Below are 15,963 nucleotides of genomic sequence, written 5' to 3'. Positions count from 1 at the left end.
AAGAGACATCTGAGACTTCATCTGATATTCTTAATGCTGGGCAAAATGTGGATACAAACACATGCAAACATACTGTTTGTGTGTAACTGATGTTGACTTGTGTGTGGTGTGTACCTTGATGTTGTCCACAGCTAGGTGGCAGCATGCTGCCAGGACAGAGCATCCATCCTGAAAGTACCACTCAGCCAGTTCCTTACACACCTTATGGAGGAGACTGGACAGAAGAAGAGCAGATAGAGCCAGGGACTGTGAACAATGACATCAGCTCACAAATATTCTGTGTGTGTGTGCGTGTGTGTGTAGGCGCGTGTGTGTGTGTGTGTGTGTGTGTGTGTGTGTGTGTGTGTGTGTGTGTGTGTGTGTGTGTGTGTGTGTGTGTGTGTGAGTGTGTGTGAGAGAGAGTGAGCGCATGCTAAACCTCTGGTATTGTTGTCTGTTATCCACGTCATTTGTTGTGTGGTTGATTGGAGAACTTTGAGGTGCACGAATGTTGCCTTCACATGCTCCCTAAAAGAAAAGAATATTAGAATCATTTTTAAAATTTCTGATCAATATTATCACAACCATCAACAATATTCAAGAACTTCTCTCTGTCTTTGTCTCCTGTTACTTATTCATCCACCCTTCCTCCTCATGCACACACATCTGTAACTATTCATTTAAAACATAGCATTCATCTGCCCCTAAAGAAAGCTTGTGTTACTCCATCAGTGTCTGTCCCCTGTCAATGTGTGTACCTGTGCTATTATTAAGGCTTCCAGCAGTTGTCCTCTGCCAGTGAAGAAAGTTACAAGTTTTTTTATGTCTCCTGTGGCAACGCAGTATGGGATAGCATCATCATTGTCCTCAGCCATTAGCTGGTCAGCTCTCCTGCAACACGAGCATATTTACATTACATATGCTATTCATTATTAGTATAACATAAATTCATCATATAATAATTATTATACTTTTATACTTGAACATAAACTTGCAACACATACATTTATTACAATCGGTTAAATTAAGATGAAAAATGTATATTCTATAAAAGCAACAACTATACATCATAATGAAGCTATGTAATAACCAGTCATGGAGTGCAACTAAGTTAATTTACTGAAGTAATACAAAGTTCAAGTTGAGTCATCTGAACTTTACTTGAGTAAAGAGCAAGGGTTGTGCTATTACTCCACTACATTTATTTATAACTTTAGTTACTAGTTATTCTGCAGATTGCATGCTGCATCAGAGCCAACATAGCACATTTTTAAAATTAAGTCATTTCATCAGCAATTGGATATTTAAAAAAAAAACATTCTGATTAAGATAATAAGAAACATTCTGAATATGAATATTGGATCCAATAATTGACAACTGGTCGACCCAAAGTATGCAGTATCAACATACATGTAAATATATGTATAATTTACTTTTACTTGTGCTTTTGATACTTAAGTACATTTATTGTCACATAATTACCTTTGATACTTGATTACATTTAATATCAGATACTTATAGACTTTTACTGAAGTTCTATGTGTGTGGTTGACTTTCACTTTCACTAAAGTAATATTTTAACACCATATTTTTTACAACACTGGTAACTTCTCCCCTCTGTGAAGTGTAGTATGTATTCTATGTTGACATAGTGTCAGGAAGGGTTTGGTTCAGCTCTTAAACATGACTTACCTCTGCATGAGTTTCTTCCAGTACTTCATGGACACTCCTGGTGCTACAGATAATGCTTTCTCCCACTGAAAGAGAGATTCATTCACTATTAGTTTAAATCCCATTATCAATACAGTCTTTTATTCATTTCACATTGACCGTTTTCTTATAATAGAATCATTGCAGTGGCTGTGACCACATATACTTCAAGCTAAGAACTGACTGGCTTGTTAAAAACTATTGGAAGATGGCCAGATGTGAAACTCTACACCTGTTTTTTGTCTCTGCCGCTGATGCATGCAGCTGTCTGCCTGCCCCTGCTGTAACTCTCCACTCTGTCAGAAGTCCACAATAACAGACCATTTTCATCTTTTCATCTTCTTTCACCTCCAGCTTAAGACACCTGGGTTTCCATTGTGACAAGCAAAGCATTTTGCTGGCTTCACTGGCTCCATGATAGTGAAGACAAAACAGTGGTGCAGACATCAGAAACAACAGTGTTTTAATGACTGCTAGGAGACCGTTCTCAGTTTAAAGCTTTTGTTTTTCCTTTGCATTTGACACAGTATAAAAGAATAAAAAAGGGACTAAGGTGGAGCCTGCCAATGTCACACTTGTGACATTGTAAACCACTTGACCATGAGAGCCAATCATTAATGAACATGTTAAATACTGAATTGGTCACAGACAGGATCGCTTGTGTCAAGTCATGTGCTTTCTTGCTAGAAAAATGAGCACACAAACAAACACAGACAGGCACTGACACACATACTACACACCTGTCCCAGCTCCACCATTAGTTCACAGTATCGTTGAATCTGTCCCAGTCTCAGATGGATGTCTGCTGCTTCTTTCAGCCTCTCCTCTTTACTTGGAGCTCCGATACCTCCTCCAAATTTAGACATCTTGACTATAGTGAGCTCCTGGGCTTCAGACTGAAAGAAATAGAACAAGAGGATGAAATAAAAGTGAAGGCAAATATTCTAAATGGACTTCGGTTGAATAGAGCTAGTTAGTGTGTGAATAAGGGTTAGCTAGAAAGCCAAATTCCACCTGCAGTTGGTGGGCAGGTACTTAAAAACCAGCAGTCAGGATGTTTGTTGTAGAGGTAGACATGAATGGCACTAGTATAGTTTTTAATCAGTGTGGGCCCAATGTAGTCCTGTAATTTTTATCATAAGCTTTTATTATATTTATATGATTTTGCTGTTTTATATAGTCTAGTTGTTTTTATGTTTTTGTTGTTTACCTACCCAGGGACAACAGATGCAATTAGCTACTAGCTTACTCTTGTGCAATTACTTTTAATAGTGTTCTGTCCCTGTAAAAATAAACAATAAAAATTAAATTAAATAAAAAATGTATGTTCTGTAACGTGCTTGTTCTTATTTCTGGCCAGATTACTCTGCAGAGCTTTGTCAGGAGACAAGTGTTGTCTCTATACATGCAACATTCATACAGCATAGATGCAGATGAGGCGACCGCAAGCTCCTTCAAATGTTGCTACATTTAGTTTTTAATCTTTTGTTTTTTCATCTTTACTGCTGAAAACAAGTATACCTATGACAGAATTTAATTTAACAGCATTGGAGAAGAAAGTAGCAGACTTTGAGACAATCACTGCCCATGGCACCTTTTGAACACTGCCCCCACCACAACATCCAGTTGTTGCACTGGACGGGTAGACTGTGTTCTGAGCCGACAGAGTGCAGGACTACGGCTGGACGAGGTGGGGTGGACTCTGTGTTTATAACATCGATGCTTGATGCTCACACTCTGACAAAATGGATGGAAAGTGTTTACCTGATGTCAAACTTTTAATATAAAAATGAAAACTATCACCATCTTGTTTGCCACTTTTTACAATCCTCCATATACAAATTTAAAAACTGCACTACAGAATTATTTCCTGGTTGTGTATGTGTTTGTGTATAGTTGTATATAATAACTGCATTATGTTCTATGTTTGTGTAGCATGAAGGGGGTTACAAACTTTCATTTCATTATGCAACCATATGTTGCATAACGACCAATAAACCATCTCAAACCTCACCCAAAATGCAGAACTTTTCCCAGCTCATGCCATGGATTTTCCATGATTTGCCACAGATTTTGTTAAATATAGCTTCAGAGCTGACAAACCCACTTATTGAGTTATTTTGAGTGTAGATTTTCCTGAGAAGGATTAATCTGATATCCTTGAAACTTTAGTATGTGAAAGTGTTGACATTCATGGCATGTATATAAAAAGATTCAAAGATGTTATATTACTCCTTCATTGTTTATGATTTTTTAAAATTAGATATTGTTTTACTGGCTGTAATGTTACATTCCGTGGTTTTATTTCATCAGTAGATATTTGTGCTGTGTTGACTTCAAGGTTTTCTATCTGTCGGACACCTGTTGAGCCTTGTTTTTCATTGGGTTCAGGACATTTGCAAGTTACAACTTGAAATGGCTTGGTTCATTGCATACCAGATGTCATCCTGTTCTGTATGCCTGGACAAAATCTTCATCTTAGTTCCTCAATACACATATATTATTTCACAATTTCAAGATCCTTAGGGTCTCTTGGATGTTCAGGACAAATCAAACCCAATCCAGTGAAAAAATGAGCAATTAGTGAGGTTTAGAATACACATACAAGGAAGGGGGCAAAACTTCAACAATCCATAACTAACTAAGTTTTAGAGAACAGCTAAAGGATTTTGTACGGTGCCATGAAATTAATAGAGGTGTCAACATGATGTTTTTCAAGAAAATCCATGACATAAACTAGGAGGCCCTAGATGAGTTGACATGAAATGACCCTTACACATTTTGTGACGAGTGTCACAGTGTAAATTTTTGTGTGTGTTGGTTCAGCTGTTTGTATTTGAACTTGTGTACATTTTTTAGTGGGGCAAAAATCAGGCAGGCAAAAACATTATTTGCAAATGTATGCACTGCTCCTCAAGTGAAATACAGAACTCTGAAGTACACTTCTATGGCTCAGTGTCTGCTGCAAACCTTAGTTCACAGTGTGCTCTGTCAGGGTTTCTACACACATGATGACCTTCATAAGAGCTACGCACCGTTTTAAACTTGAGCAGGTGTTTCATGTGCATCACTCCCTTGCTGTAGCTGGCTGGTAGCAACGAGTCATCCTGGCCATTGATGACCGACACCAAGTCCCACACGTTACTGCTGCCTCCTGGAGGCTGGTGCAGGATAAAGCACACACAGATGTATTCAGAAACACACAGAGAACACACATGCAGCATGCACACACAGGATCTGACAGTTAGACCTATTCAATTGATCTACAACATGCCATACCTTGTTAAAGGCTCTGTTATTGTTGCTGTGGATGCAGTGTTCCACCATATGCAGCGATCAATAATGACAAAGTTTTAAAGACATAAAGTGAACTGGGAGAGATGGTTGGGAATGCACTTGTACACCTTCTGTTTAGTATTTTTCGTTCAAATCAAAACTGAAATTTTTTATTATCTGGCTTGAGTTTAAATGTAACACAACACAGTTCTCCTCTCACTGGCTTTTAATGTCAACAGAGTGAGAACACAATGATTTCTACATGTCCTTTCAGTGTAGAGGAGCTGTATCGAGGCCTTTTCTCTTCTAATCTCTGTGTTTGATGTGCATTTCCTTTAAACAAACGAGAAATAAAGAGTGTGCAGGAGAGAGCCGTCTGTTGACTCACCTTCAAATTACATTCAGAAGTCAAACATTTAAAATGAGCCTCATCCTCATGGATAAAGCTGCACTGATGGTTCTGGACAACATGTAAGATGACTGAAGTAATGTCAATTAACCTCTGAATGTTTATGTTCATAATCTACACACATATAGTTTGTTCTTAGCTATGAGAGCTCCCTGCAAGTGAACATTAAGAAAGCTGCATTACTAATAAATCAAACACATGTAAGCTTTAAAATGCCTTATCTGTTATTACTTAATAACAATTTTATATGCTATGAGAACTCAGAAGGAAATAAAAGCCTGAAGTTGCACTTTAAGGCCAGCAGAGGGAGAGAAAAACACAGAAAAGCTATGGAAGCTAGATGGAATAAATTTTGGGTGTTATCATAGATGTATTAACTCAGTGGTGTTGTGGATACCAGGTTTTGAAAAGGAAGACAAATGTGTGGAATAAAACAGGTGGTATTTTGGTTCTGCTGTATTGGTTTTGATCATTAGTTTTTAAACTGTCCGTAATGAGTTCAACAGTGAATGAATGAATGCAACTTAGCCACTGAGTGACATCACTCGAGGCAGTTTATCAGATTACATGCAGAAAGGCTTTATACTACTTTTTTCACATATGCAATAGTAGTTGCCCTTTATAACATCAGCAGTTATAAATGAGAATTCAGAACATAGTTACCGAAAAGCATTCAGAAAACCAGCGCAGTTTCTTGGCCCTGATGTCTAAGCTCAGTTTATCCAGCTCCTGCTTGACGTCTCGCGACACTTTCCCACAGAGCAGCGGCGGTGAGCCAGGAACCATCGCTGTGTCTGCAGAGAGCACACAATCAGCATGCTTAAATGAGGTTTCAGAACAGAGCACTGTGAAATAGAAGAGATGAGGTGTCTGTTCTCACCTGTGTTTCCTATGATCTTTTCCCAAGGCTGCTCGGTGAGGATGTTCAGCAGCAGTGGAGAGATGAGGGGTGTGAGAGACCACAGCCTCACTGTGCTGTCTCTGCTACAGCTGGCCATGGTGAACGGACGACTCTGATGACATGTCAGACCTACAGACACGTGCACAGCCTTGTAAGTACTTGTCTTTATAGAAGTAACGGGGTAGTGCAGCAGGTAGAGGTCACAGGTACATAAAACAAAACTTCTTTACTGTATGTTACAATTTGACTGTATAACACTTCATGTAACTTTTTCTAAGTTTTTATTGCCTTTTTACAACTTCATTCATCACACACTGTAGGTGACACCCCGACATGTATCTGCAGTATTGATAGTATCATAGTTTGTTTCGTTCTATGATTCTGTCTTACCATAGACATCAGCTCCGTGGTCATAGACTGTATCTAGACATGTGCCATCTCTTGTGTCCCACACTCTGATTGTATAATCCCAAGAACCTACAGAAAAACACAACATTTTACAACGTCAATGCAACACACTCTGACAGTGTAGTCCCATCACTTTAATGTGCAGTCTATTCTACACCATACGCTTGCCAGTAAAACACCAGCAACCTAAAGTACAACACCATACAACACATATAGACCTGGACTGTGAATCAACAAAAGACAAAATGTCCTCTTTCTTAACTACAATCAAATTTGTATCTGTAATATCATTATTGGCTCTATGCACAAGTAGATCACAATACATCAGTAAAGCCTGCCATCTGTCAGCTGTACCATCTGTCAGCTGAGTGGTTGCAGAGATTTCAAGAATTTTAAACAGGCCGAGTTTAAAATCATGGAGGAAATTGTAAAAAGCTTCCAAACTAAATGCAGAGATTATATGTGTTGAAGAGGTAAAAGACATCTGTTGTACTTAACATTAACCATGAAGGTAATTCTTTTTACTGTTGAAGTGATATACAGTAGGAAATGTCAGCTGGCTTAAGCATCACATTGATCAGCATTTAACAACCCAGAGTGCAAAAAAAAGTTGGAACGCTGTGTAAAAAATAAATGAAGCAGAATGTGGTAATTTGCTAATCCCTTCTACAAACATCTGTAGCTGTGCCGTGTCTTGCCATCCATCTTTCAGCTTAAACAGGAGGTAAACACATTCATGACACGCTGTATATGAAGCCCAGTATCTCTAGCTGTCACCACCAGTTTGATTACCATGTCTCTGAAATAATTTGTATGAGGTAAGGTGTGGACTAGTGTGGCGATGTTAGATACATGTAGAAAACAGTGTTATAATATGAAGTTGCAGGTCTTCCGAGAAGCCCTTTTTGAGCTTTAGGCAACTGATGGTAAACCTGAAATTCCAAAGTATAATTTGCTCTAAACACTGAGGATTACAGAGGAGACATTGTTGCAGTTTTCCTACAGCTGCCATTAGATGTTACTAAAGAGCTGCATTTTACTGTCAGCACCTTTAGCATTACTGATGCAGTCAGTGGGGTCATAAGAGTGTACCTTTTAAAACACTGTAAGTCATCACCTACTTATTTCCTTATCAAACGTTACATGACATTTTATAGAGACTACCATAGAGTATTGAAATATATAACAAAGTTTCAGATGTAGACACCATCTTTCTTATCATCAGGTGACTGTGACAAAATTTAACTGAAATGTTTCTCTGACAGCAGAGCTACTTGCTTGTTAGTTCCCTTCATGCAGCTCTGTTAGACAATTTTACAGAGCCAGTCGGTACTAAACATAAACCTCAAACCCAACCACATTATAGACATGGAGGTCACTTTCTCTGTGCTCTGTGACTTTGTAAGGCATTGTAAAAATGGTGACAGCTGTTATGTCACTGGAAAGCAAAAATGTCTAAATACAGTATATCAACACAACAGCAGTATCTTTTTAATTATCTCTTGGCCTGTGTGGAGTTCATTGGATAGACAAAAAGGAACACAAGTAGCTCAACAGTGTAGACAATGATGATGTGCTGATCACAAACATGTTCCTATAAAAGAAAACAGTTGGAAAATCAAACATTTCGTGTGGTGGCATTACCTGAAATGAGCAGGTAGGGAACCTCTGTGTTCCACATCAAGCCTCTGACTGGAGCTTTATGACCACTCAGCACATTGATACATGCATCCTGTGTGTAGTCCCATATACGAACAGTACTGCACAGACAGACACACATGGAATATTTTTTGAATTAATTGTAAATGATTACCTCAAGGACTAATGCCTGATTTAACCATATAAACTGCAGGTGTATTAAAGCAGCTACAAGGAACTTTCATTTGTTGTTTATTCTGGTAGCCCCTGTGGACAAAGTTGGTATAGGCACCACCACCTCTATCATACTTATCTTGATCTAGCTAGCATGTGCATATGTTGTCCTCAAACAACTCAAACATTGATTTACAGTAACAATGAAAAGAGACAAATGATCTTTCTCATCATGAGATTTTCAAAACTCACGGCAGATTTTCCATTCCATTTACCTTTTGAGAAGATATACATTACATGCTTCATAATTGCCAATAAATACCTACAGGCTGTTAAAACACATTGTCTATATCTTGTAATTCACACATTTTCTCCATATGCATTATGGTTAATATTTGTATTTGATCCCCTGTTCTTGTTTTTGCACCTTATCATTTGCTGCTGCAGTAAAGCAGATTCCCCATTGAATGTCCATCTCATCTTGACCAGCCTGCATTGCTCTAGCTCTCTGTGTCTGCACTCACCCATCATCTGATCCAGAACACAGTATGCCCTCTCTGAGTGGAGACCAGCGAACATGGAATACTTTAGCTAAGTGCCCAGTGAAGACCTTCAGTGGCTGATCCGAGCTGGTGGCTAGGTAGTACACACGGACATTCTTATCCTCACAGCCTGTAGCGATCATATCCCTACAGAGAGCGAGAAAGGCAGGAGGTTATGTATGAAACTGTGGCCATGTGTTAGCAACTACCAGATGACACAACACTTTTATTTTGACAATATTAATGCACTTGACAGAACAATAGTTAAAAGGTCTGCCAGTCGTACCCAGCTGCAGCATGAGGTGACTGTCTAATGCATAGTGACTACCCCACTGAGAAAGATGGCCGATGTATTGAGGTCTTACTTGTTGTTCTGGCTCCAGTCACATCCAAATACAGCAGCAGGGTGTTTGTACTTGTGGAGAATTTTACCATCAATGGTCCGGATGATACTGTTGTCAATAAAGTAAAAAAACATGCAAGACTCTCTATGAAGAACACATTATGCTTTCCTTCATAATAGAACAAACTCTTGTCAGAAAAGAGGTTTAGTAGAGAAGATGAGAACTTACCAGAATCCATCTCCACTACAGGTAGCAATCCTCTTAGAATCCTTATGGCTCCATGATATACAGAATATACCATTCTTACCATGCTGGAGGATGACAGAGAGGTGTCAAGTTTTAGAGGAACAGTTCACCCAAAAATTTTAATTATAATGAACATCATCTCCTCCTCACATTCAGATGGGAAGTCAGGTGAAGTTTCATAGTCCACAAATCCATTTCCGGAGCTTCACAGCAAAACAGCGTTGCAGCTAAAGTAGCTGGGGACTTGTTTTAAAATGTAATAAACAACCCAAAAAAACATAAAATGGCTCCATACAGTTCATCTGGTGTAGCCCAGGCTTGAAAAGGCACCATTTTTATTAACACCATTTTTAAAGCTGAAATCTTCACTGTAGCTGCTAAGCTAAACGTGTGCAACCTGTCTAAAGTGGGAGCACGAGCTTGACCGCACGTGGAGGGTTTACACCCTGTTAAAATCACTTTGATCTTCCAGAGACTTGGTTTACGGTGGATGAGCTGTATGGAGCTATTTTATGTTGTTTTGGTAGTCCCCAGCTAACTCAGTTGGGAGTTAGGAGAATGCTGCAACGCTGTTTTGCTGTGAAGCTCCAGAAATGTTTTGTGGACAATGAAAACTTCACCTGACTTTCCACCAACATGATAATGACTGAATTTTACTTTTTGATTGAACAGGTTCTTCAATTTATGAGGACAACGTTTCTCTTATTGGTATAAAAACAACACACAATTCTTTTGTCAGTACAAAAAACATGGTGACAACAGCTACGTTTTAACTAATAATTTGATTGAGCTCAGTGATACACTGGTGATTTTCACACAGATTCAGTATAACAGACAGTTTGGACTGAGGGTCAAAGTAACCTCATTAAAGCGCGTGATGATTTTTCCTTTCCTGACATCCCAGATGAATGCTCCATTACGAGACGTTGCCCCTGCAATGCAGTTCAGGTCTCCTTCAAAACACACACAGACAGACAGGCCATCAAGTTTCACATGATGATACACTTTACTGAGATATTGTTGCTGGGATGGGACACATTTTTAACAATGAACCTGACCAGGTGGTGTCACAATAGCATGTTTAAAGCTTTTTCAAGGTCCATTTTCAAGCTTTTCTAGCACCATAAGATTAAATTTCAATGCATTTTGCAATGTAAACCTGTTTTTTTAATTCTAAAAATATCATAAATAGATATTGTTCATTTTTTGGGCGGCCCCCTAAAAGTTTTCTTTTCTCAGTGTTCTTTCCCTAGCTGTTACAGAAATGAAGGGCAGCATGAGGCCGGGCTAAAAATTTAACTATTCAGTCAGGTAGTGAATTTTCATGAAAGTAATGCAGTTACAATTTCAAGCAGTTTCAAGTACTTTACCAAAAATCCAAGCACTTTTCAGATCTTGAAGACATCATATTAAAATTTAAGCATATCAAGGATTTCCAGAAACCGTACGAAGCCTGAGTACTTGTCTTTTGTGGGCTGGGATGTCAAGGCGGCGTTCATGAATGTCATGTATGTGAGTCATTCCACAGTTCTTGGTTGCAAAGGTTTCACACACCATTTTTTGCATGTGCTGTATGCATGCATGTGCTTGTGTGTGTGGATGTGTGGTGTGAATGTACCTGGAGCCCAGGACAGGGAGTAGACCACTCCTTCATTGCCAGGGGAGGTGTAAACAGCTGTTAGTGTGTTTGTGTCCCAGATTTTGATGGTTCCATCAAAACTAGCTGTGGCCAGCAGGTTGGGATCATCTGGCTTAAATTTACAGTCGAATATAGTCTCTACATGACCCTGGAAACAAAATAAAACACAGAGAGAGAGTCCAGAAATCATAAGTTAAGTTATTAACACAGAGCAGGATATGTTCTGTTATTGGTTTGTTCATTCAGTCATGTGAATACCAAGTCTCGTAGAAAGTCCCACTTCTTGGCCCCCATGTCATAGAGTCCCACCCCTCCATCCATGAAACAGCACACAGCATGGCCAGGAGGCAGAGAGAAGGACCGGTTCTGTGACAGGGTTGGGGGAGGTACTGCCTCACTGGTGGAACTGGTGTGCTGACTTTTACTGGGAGAACAGGAACTCTGTGCTGTAGAGAGAAAAAATATTCTAGAAATCTTAAAGAAGAGAATCCTTACATTTCTTAACAGTCAGTCTCAAGCTTATTTCAGGGACAGAGTGCTGCTGAGCTCATTGAATGAAGACAAGTACTACTGCTCTTTATACTCACACAGCTTATATTCAAGAAGAAAAAGAAAAGTATATTCTAATCTCTTCTGTAATGTGTTGGTGGCTGACACACACACACACACACACACATCGGATTGATATCCGATTGCCAATAAAATAAATTAATAAAAAATGCATTTTTTTGGAAAGAAACTAGAAACTAAAGGTATCAAATAAATGTAGTGGAGTAAGAAATACTAGATTTCCCCACAAAATGTAGTGGAGTGGAAGTATAAAGGAGCAGAAAATAGCAATACTCAGATAAAGTCCCAAAAGTACCACAAAATTGTTCTTAAAAATAAAGAACATGAGGGAATGTACTTTGAATGTACACAAGCACTTGTTGTTAAGATGCACAAATCTGAAGATGTGGATTTTGTGTCAATCATCTTGTTTTTACCTTTCTTGGCAAGAGGGGAGTTGAGGACATGCAAAGCATGAAATCCGGTCTTTTTCAGTTTAAAGCTGTCCAAAGGAGTGGAGCGAGACACATTCCACACCCTCAACACTCCAACCTGGGAGTCTGACAGACAGACAAACACAAAATAGTGAAAACACATCGAGGTCTCTTCCATAATGCAAATGTGTTGAATATTTTTCTTGGTCATTAAACTTGTCCTCTCATAACACATGGGTGGTATTACTATGATCTCCATCTGCTATCTTAAAACACAATATATCATTTCTGCTGCTAGGGTCTCCCGATCAAAACAAAAGACATTTGATGAGTGCTGTGTGGGGAGTACCGAGCGGAGCTTACTGCTAGAAGTAAGTAAGAAAGTAACACCAATTAACACAGATGATCCTGCGGTCAAATTCTCATGAGAAATGCCACGCTTGTAGTGAATACACTATTAAACAACCACCATTGCCAATGAAAATCTATTGATGTGACTCAGGGACGAATGTTCACAGACGAGTTAGTGTTTTAAAGTTTTCTCCATGTTATGTGTCGTCTCATTCTCTTACTCACTTCCTCACTCTCTGACTCTCCTGGAAGTTAAAGCGGCAGGCTACCAAATGAAATGCACTGTTACCTTGAGTCAACTTGTGGATTTCTCTGGTTTGAACATTGTTGGAAACATTTGGAATAATTTGAGAAGACAAAGTGTAGAACAAAGGTCGAGTCGTTTTTGGCATTTTAATGCAGAAATCTTACATGGTTGTATGATACAAAGTATTATGGTTTTAGGGTTCCAAATGTACTCTTTAATATGCCAGTAAGGATGCATCTATACACAGACAGAAGGCATTGTGGCATCCACATGTCTCACATACCAGCAAGTCCAACCTGTAGCGTTAAACATATGACAATCACACATTCCCCACAGAATATACACACAGTCTTTACCTCCGGTGATGAACATGCCTGGTGCAGAGGGGACCCAGGCCAGACACTGAACTGATGCAGCAGCTGAGGGGAAGCAGAAGGACGTGATACAAACCAAGGCCTCGCTGTCCACCAGCCTGATACCATTATGGAGATTAGACACTGTGAGAGAGAAGAGAGGATGTGTTCATCATTTAGTTATTATAGTCACACAGATTTTTGTTAGAACTAGTAACTGAATGAGTCACATGAATAGACAGGATTCACTGTTTTGAATGCTAGCATGTTATTTTATGGTACTAATTTTGTCACACAATAACAACTGCTGTAGTATAAAACATTAAGCGTCTTTATTCTTCTATTTTGTGTGTCTTATTGCCTTATGTCTTGTTTTAGTTAAATTTAAATACTCTTCTGTCTTAAGATTAAGATATTTGTTTACATTTCGGTGCACCACAGGAAGTCAGGCAGCATCAGCATCTACCAGTTACAGTTAGTAGTGAGATTATGAATGTACGGAAGACAATCAGTCATTTAGGTTTCAAGGTTCTACCTTAAGGGCAGCAGAAAAACTGATCAATGAATCTAATTTGGGATGGGCACTGGACACACAAGATGAAGTACAACAATGACATGTGAAAGCAGCGTGTGGCAGTTGTCAGGGAGTTAATGTATCCTGAAGAAGTGGTGGGACTTTGCGCTTTCTGTTGTCACCAGCAAAATTCATCGCAAAGAGACAGGGACAAACTGTTTTTATGTCTTTGTCGTTCAAAATCAGTTAGCACAAACCACACACCTACAGCAGTAAGGACTGCCACACCTGGTAGTCCTTTCAGACTGAGGTACATTCTTTAAGGCTGTTTTGCTTGTGTTTATATGATTGTGGTATTTAACAGAGTGAACAGAAATAGCAGTAGCAGTCAACTCTTGCTCGTTTCTACAATCTTACCAACCCCAGCTTTAACTGCACATTACATTACACGTTAATTATCGAAATACTCTTATTGTAGAAAAGCAGCCATTTTAAAATTGGGTCAGCCAGCATCTACTGTATGTCAGAATGGTGAAAGTAGTATTTCAGGACATGATATCTATTTATGAACGTGTACATGCTGGAAAGAATTAATGGTAACAGGCTGTGACATGTCTGTGTTCTGGTTAATGAGTTATGAAGAGATTGACATGAATTGCACAAATTGGTTCAAAGGATAAATAGTTTGTCCAACCTAGTAAATAGTCAGTTGACAAAAGGTCCCACTCCAGAGCACTGACTGGGTCCTCTTCATCCGTCCCCTCTAGTGACTCTGGACGCAGCACATGCTTTTGGCTTTTGCTCCCTAAGCAAGACAGGACAGACAGAATCATGAAGATGTGTGTGTTTACATTCTCACAGAACCTGAAGAGGGAAGTAGTGACATGAAACTTATAGTTAGGAGTATATGCTGCCAGGAAATGACTGTTATTCAAAAAATTGTTCCAGCAAATATACAAATGTACGAGTAACAATGTGTTTAATTTTTATTTAATTAAATGAGTTGAGGAAAAAATCCACACCTGGCTGGAAAATAGACAAACTTCCATCTGTGTGTCCAAACACCAGTTTGCCCTTTTTGGTGGGGTGCCATCTGAAGAGACAGATATCAGACAGGAAGGAATGTGCTTCTTTATGCACTGTGACCCCGGGGTCAGGACCTCCATAGACCCAGATATACAGTGGACCACGCTGGGAGACAAACGCCACCCCGTCAGCTGAGTTCCAGCACCAACTGACTGACGTGGGGACACCTGGGAGAGAAGAGGAGACGCTGTGATACTCGACAGGAGGTGAGGACATTACAATAATCTAACCTAAACCACTCCAGTGTGCCAATAAAACCTGGTGTAGATCAACCATCGACCTTTAGTATTGTCCAGTCTTGCTACAGCCTTTTGTTCTGCTACGTTCCATACGATGAGCAGGTTATCAGCAGAGGCTGACGCAAACAGATCAGGGTTGTCAGGACACCAGCTGATGGCTGTAATGGTCTTCTTGTGTTCTGACATGATGGATCTCAACTTAAATTCATTATACTGCTGGTCCAACTACAACAAGGAGACAGAAGAAATGACAAGCAACTTAACAAAGGAAGATAAACAGCTCTGATTTGGTCCTGTGGTTGGTTAAACATAAATCCTGTGGTGACATGATTTTATGAAACCTCTCTGCAGTTGTCATTACAAAGATTGCAGCACAATATCTGTGGGGTCCCTAGTCTATCAAAACAAAACAGAAGATGTTTGCCAAGTGTTTTGTGGGGAGGGTTGGATGGAGCGGGGGGAGCCGGCCGGCTCTGAAGCGATGTGCTGAGGTGACCTTCACTGTCAGTGTTTATGTACTGTAATGCTGTCTACTGACAGGAGGTGGAGGGGGAAAAAGACGAGAGAGAACCACAGTCTGTGGTGAGTGCTGAGTTTAGTGAGAGGTTGACCTAATTCAAACACAGGGACACACATACTGTGCGTGCTGTTGCTTGCTAGTTAACAGTTAATGTACACAAGAATAATGGCTGTTTCGGGCAAATAAACATTTGCACAAGTAACGTAAGGTGAAAAATCACTTTACTGGTGGAGAACACACCAATAACAAACACCATTGCCAAAGAAAATCTATCTACTTGATGTTTGTGGACGAGGTAATGTTTTAAAGTTTTATTCAGTCTGTATATTTAGGGGCGGCTGTGGCTCAGGAGGTAGAGCGGGTCGTCCAGCAATCGGAGCTAGCTCGACTCCCCGGCTCCCCTG

General features: G+C 39.6%; 1 protein-coding gene across 2 annotated transcripts in view; it reads right to left on the bottom strand.

Moving 5' to 3' along the window:
• Positions 1–15,963, bottom strand: part of wdr17 (WD repeat domain 17) — a 31,531-nt gene that overhangs the window by 6,389 nt on the left and 9,179 nt on the right. For both annotated transcript variants that reach the window (XM_084364469.1, XM_084364470.1), the window contains exons 3-23: positions 15,081–15,264; positions 14,737–14,967; positions 14,409–14,519; positions 13,204–13,344; positions 12,253–12,375; positions 11,525–11,712; positions 11,246–11,414; positions 10,489–10,580; positions 9,610–9,692; positions 9,403–9,489; positions 9,020–9,184; positions 8,328–8,443; positions 6,666–6,752; positions 6,255–6,404; positions 6,038–6,168; positions 4,725–4,850; positions 2,430–2,585; positions 1,672–1,736; positions 738–870; positions 419–507; positions 115–214 (exon numbers count right to left, since the gene is read on the bottom strand). In XM_084364469.1, the coding sequence (XP_084220595.1) occupies positions 115–214; positions 419–507; positions 738–870; positions 1,672–1,736; positions 2,430–2,585; positions 4,725–4,850; positions 6,038–6,168; positions 6,255–6,404; positions 6,666–6,752; positions 8,328–8,443; positions 9,020–9,184; positions 9,403–9,489; positions 9,610–9,692; positions 10,489–10,580; positions 11,246–11,414; positions 11,525–11,712; positions 12,253–12,375; positions 13,204–13,344; positions 14,409–14,519; positions 14,737–14,967; positions 15,081–15,264 (2,727 nt within the window). The remainder of the gene's footprint in view (positions 1–114; positions 215–418; positions 508–737; positions 871–1,671; positions 1,737–2,429; positions 2,586–4,724; positions 4,851–6,037; positions 6,169–6,254; positions 6,405–6,665; positions 6,753–8,327; positions 8,444–9,019; positions 9,185–9,402; positions 9,490–9,609; positions 9,693–10,488; positions 10,581–11,245; positions 11,415–11,524; positions 11,713–12,252; positions 12,376–13,203; positions 13,345–14,408; positions 14,520–14,736; positions 14,968–15,080; positions 15,265–15,963) is intronic.

Source organism: Pagrus pagrus (assembly GCF_965226575.1).
Source record: "Pagrus pagrus genome assembly, chromosome: 2".
Lineage (NCBI taxonomy): Eukaryota > Metazoa > Chordata > Actinopteri > Spariformes > Sparidae > Pagrus > Pagrus pagrus.
Note: the sequence above shows the minus strand (reverse complement) of the source record. Positions and strands in the feature narration are given on the sequence as shown.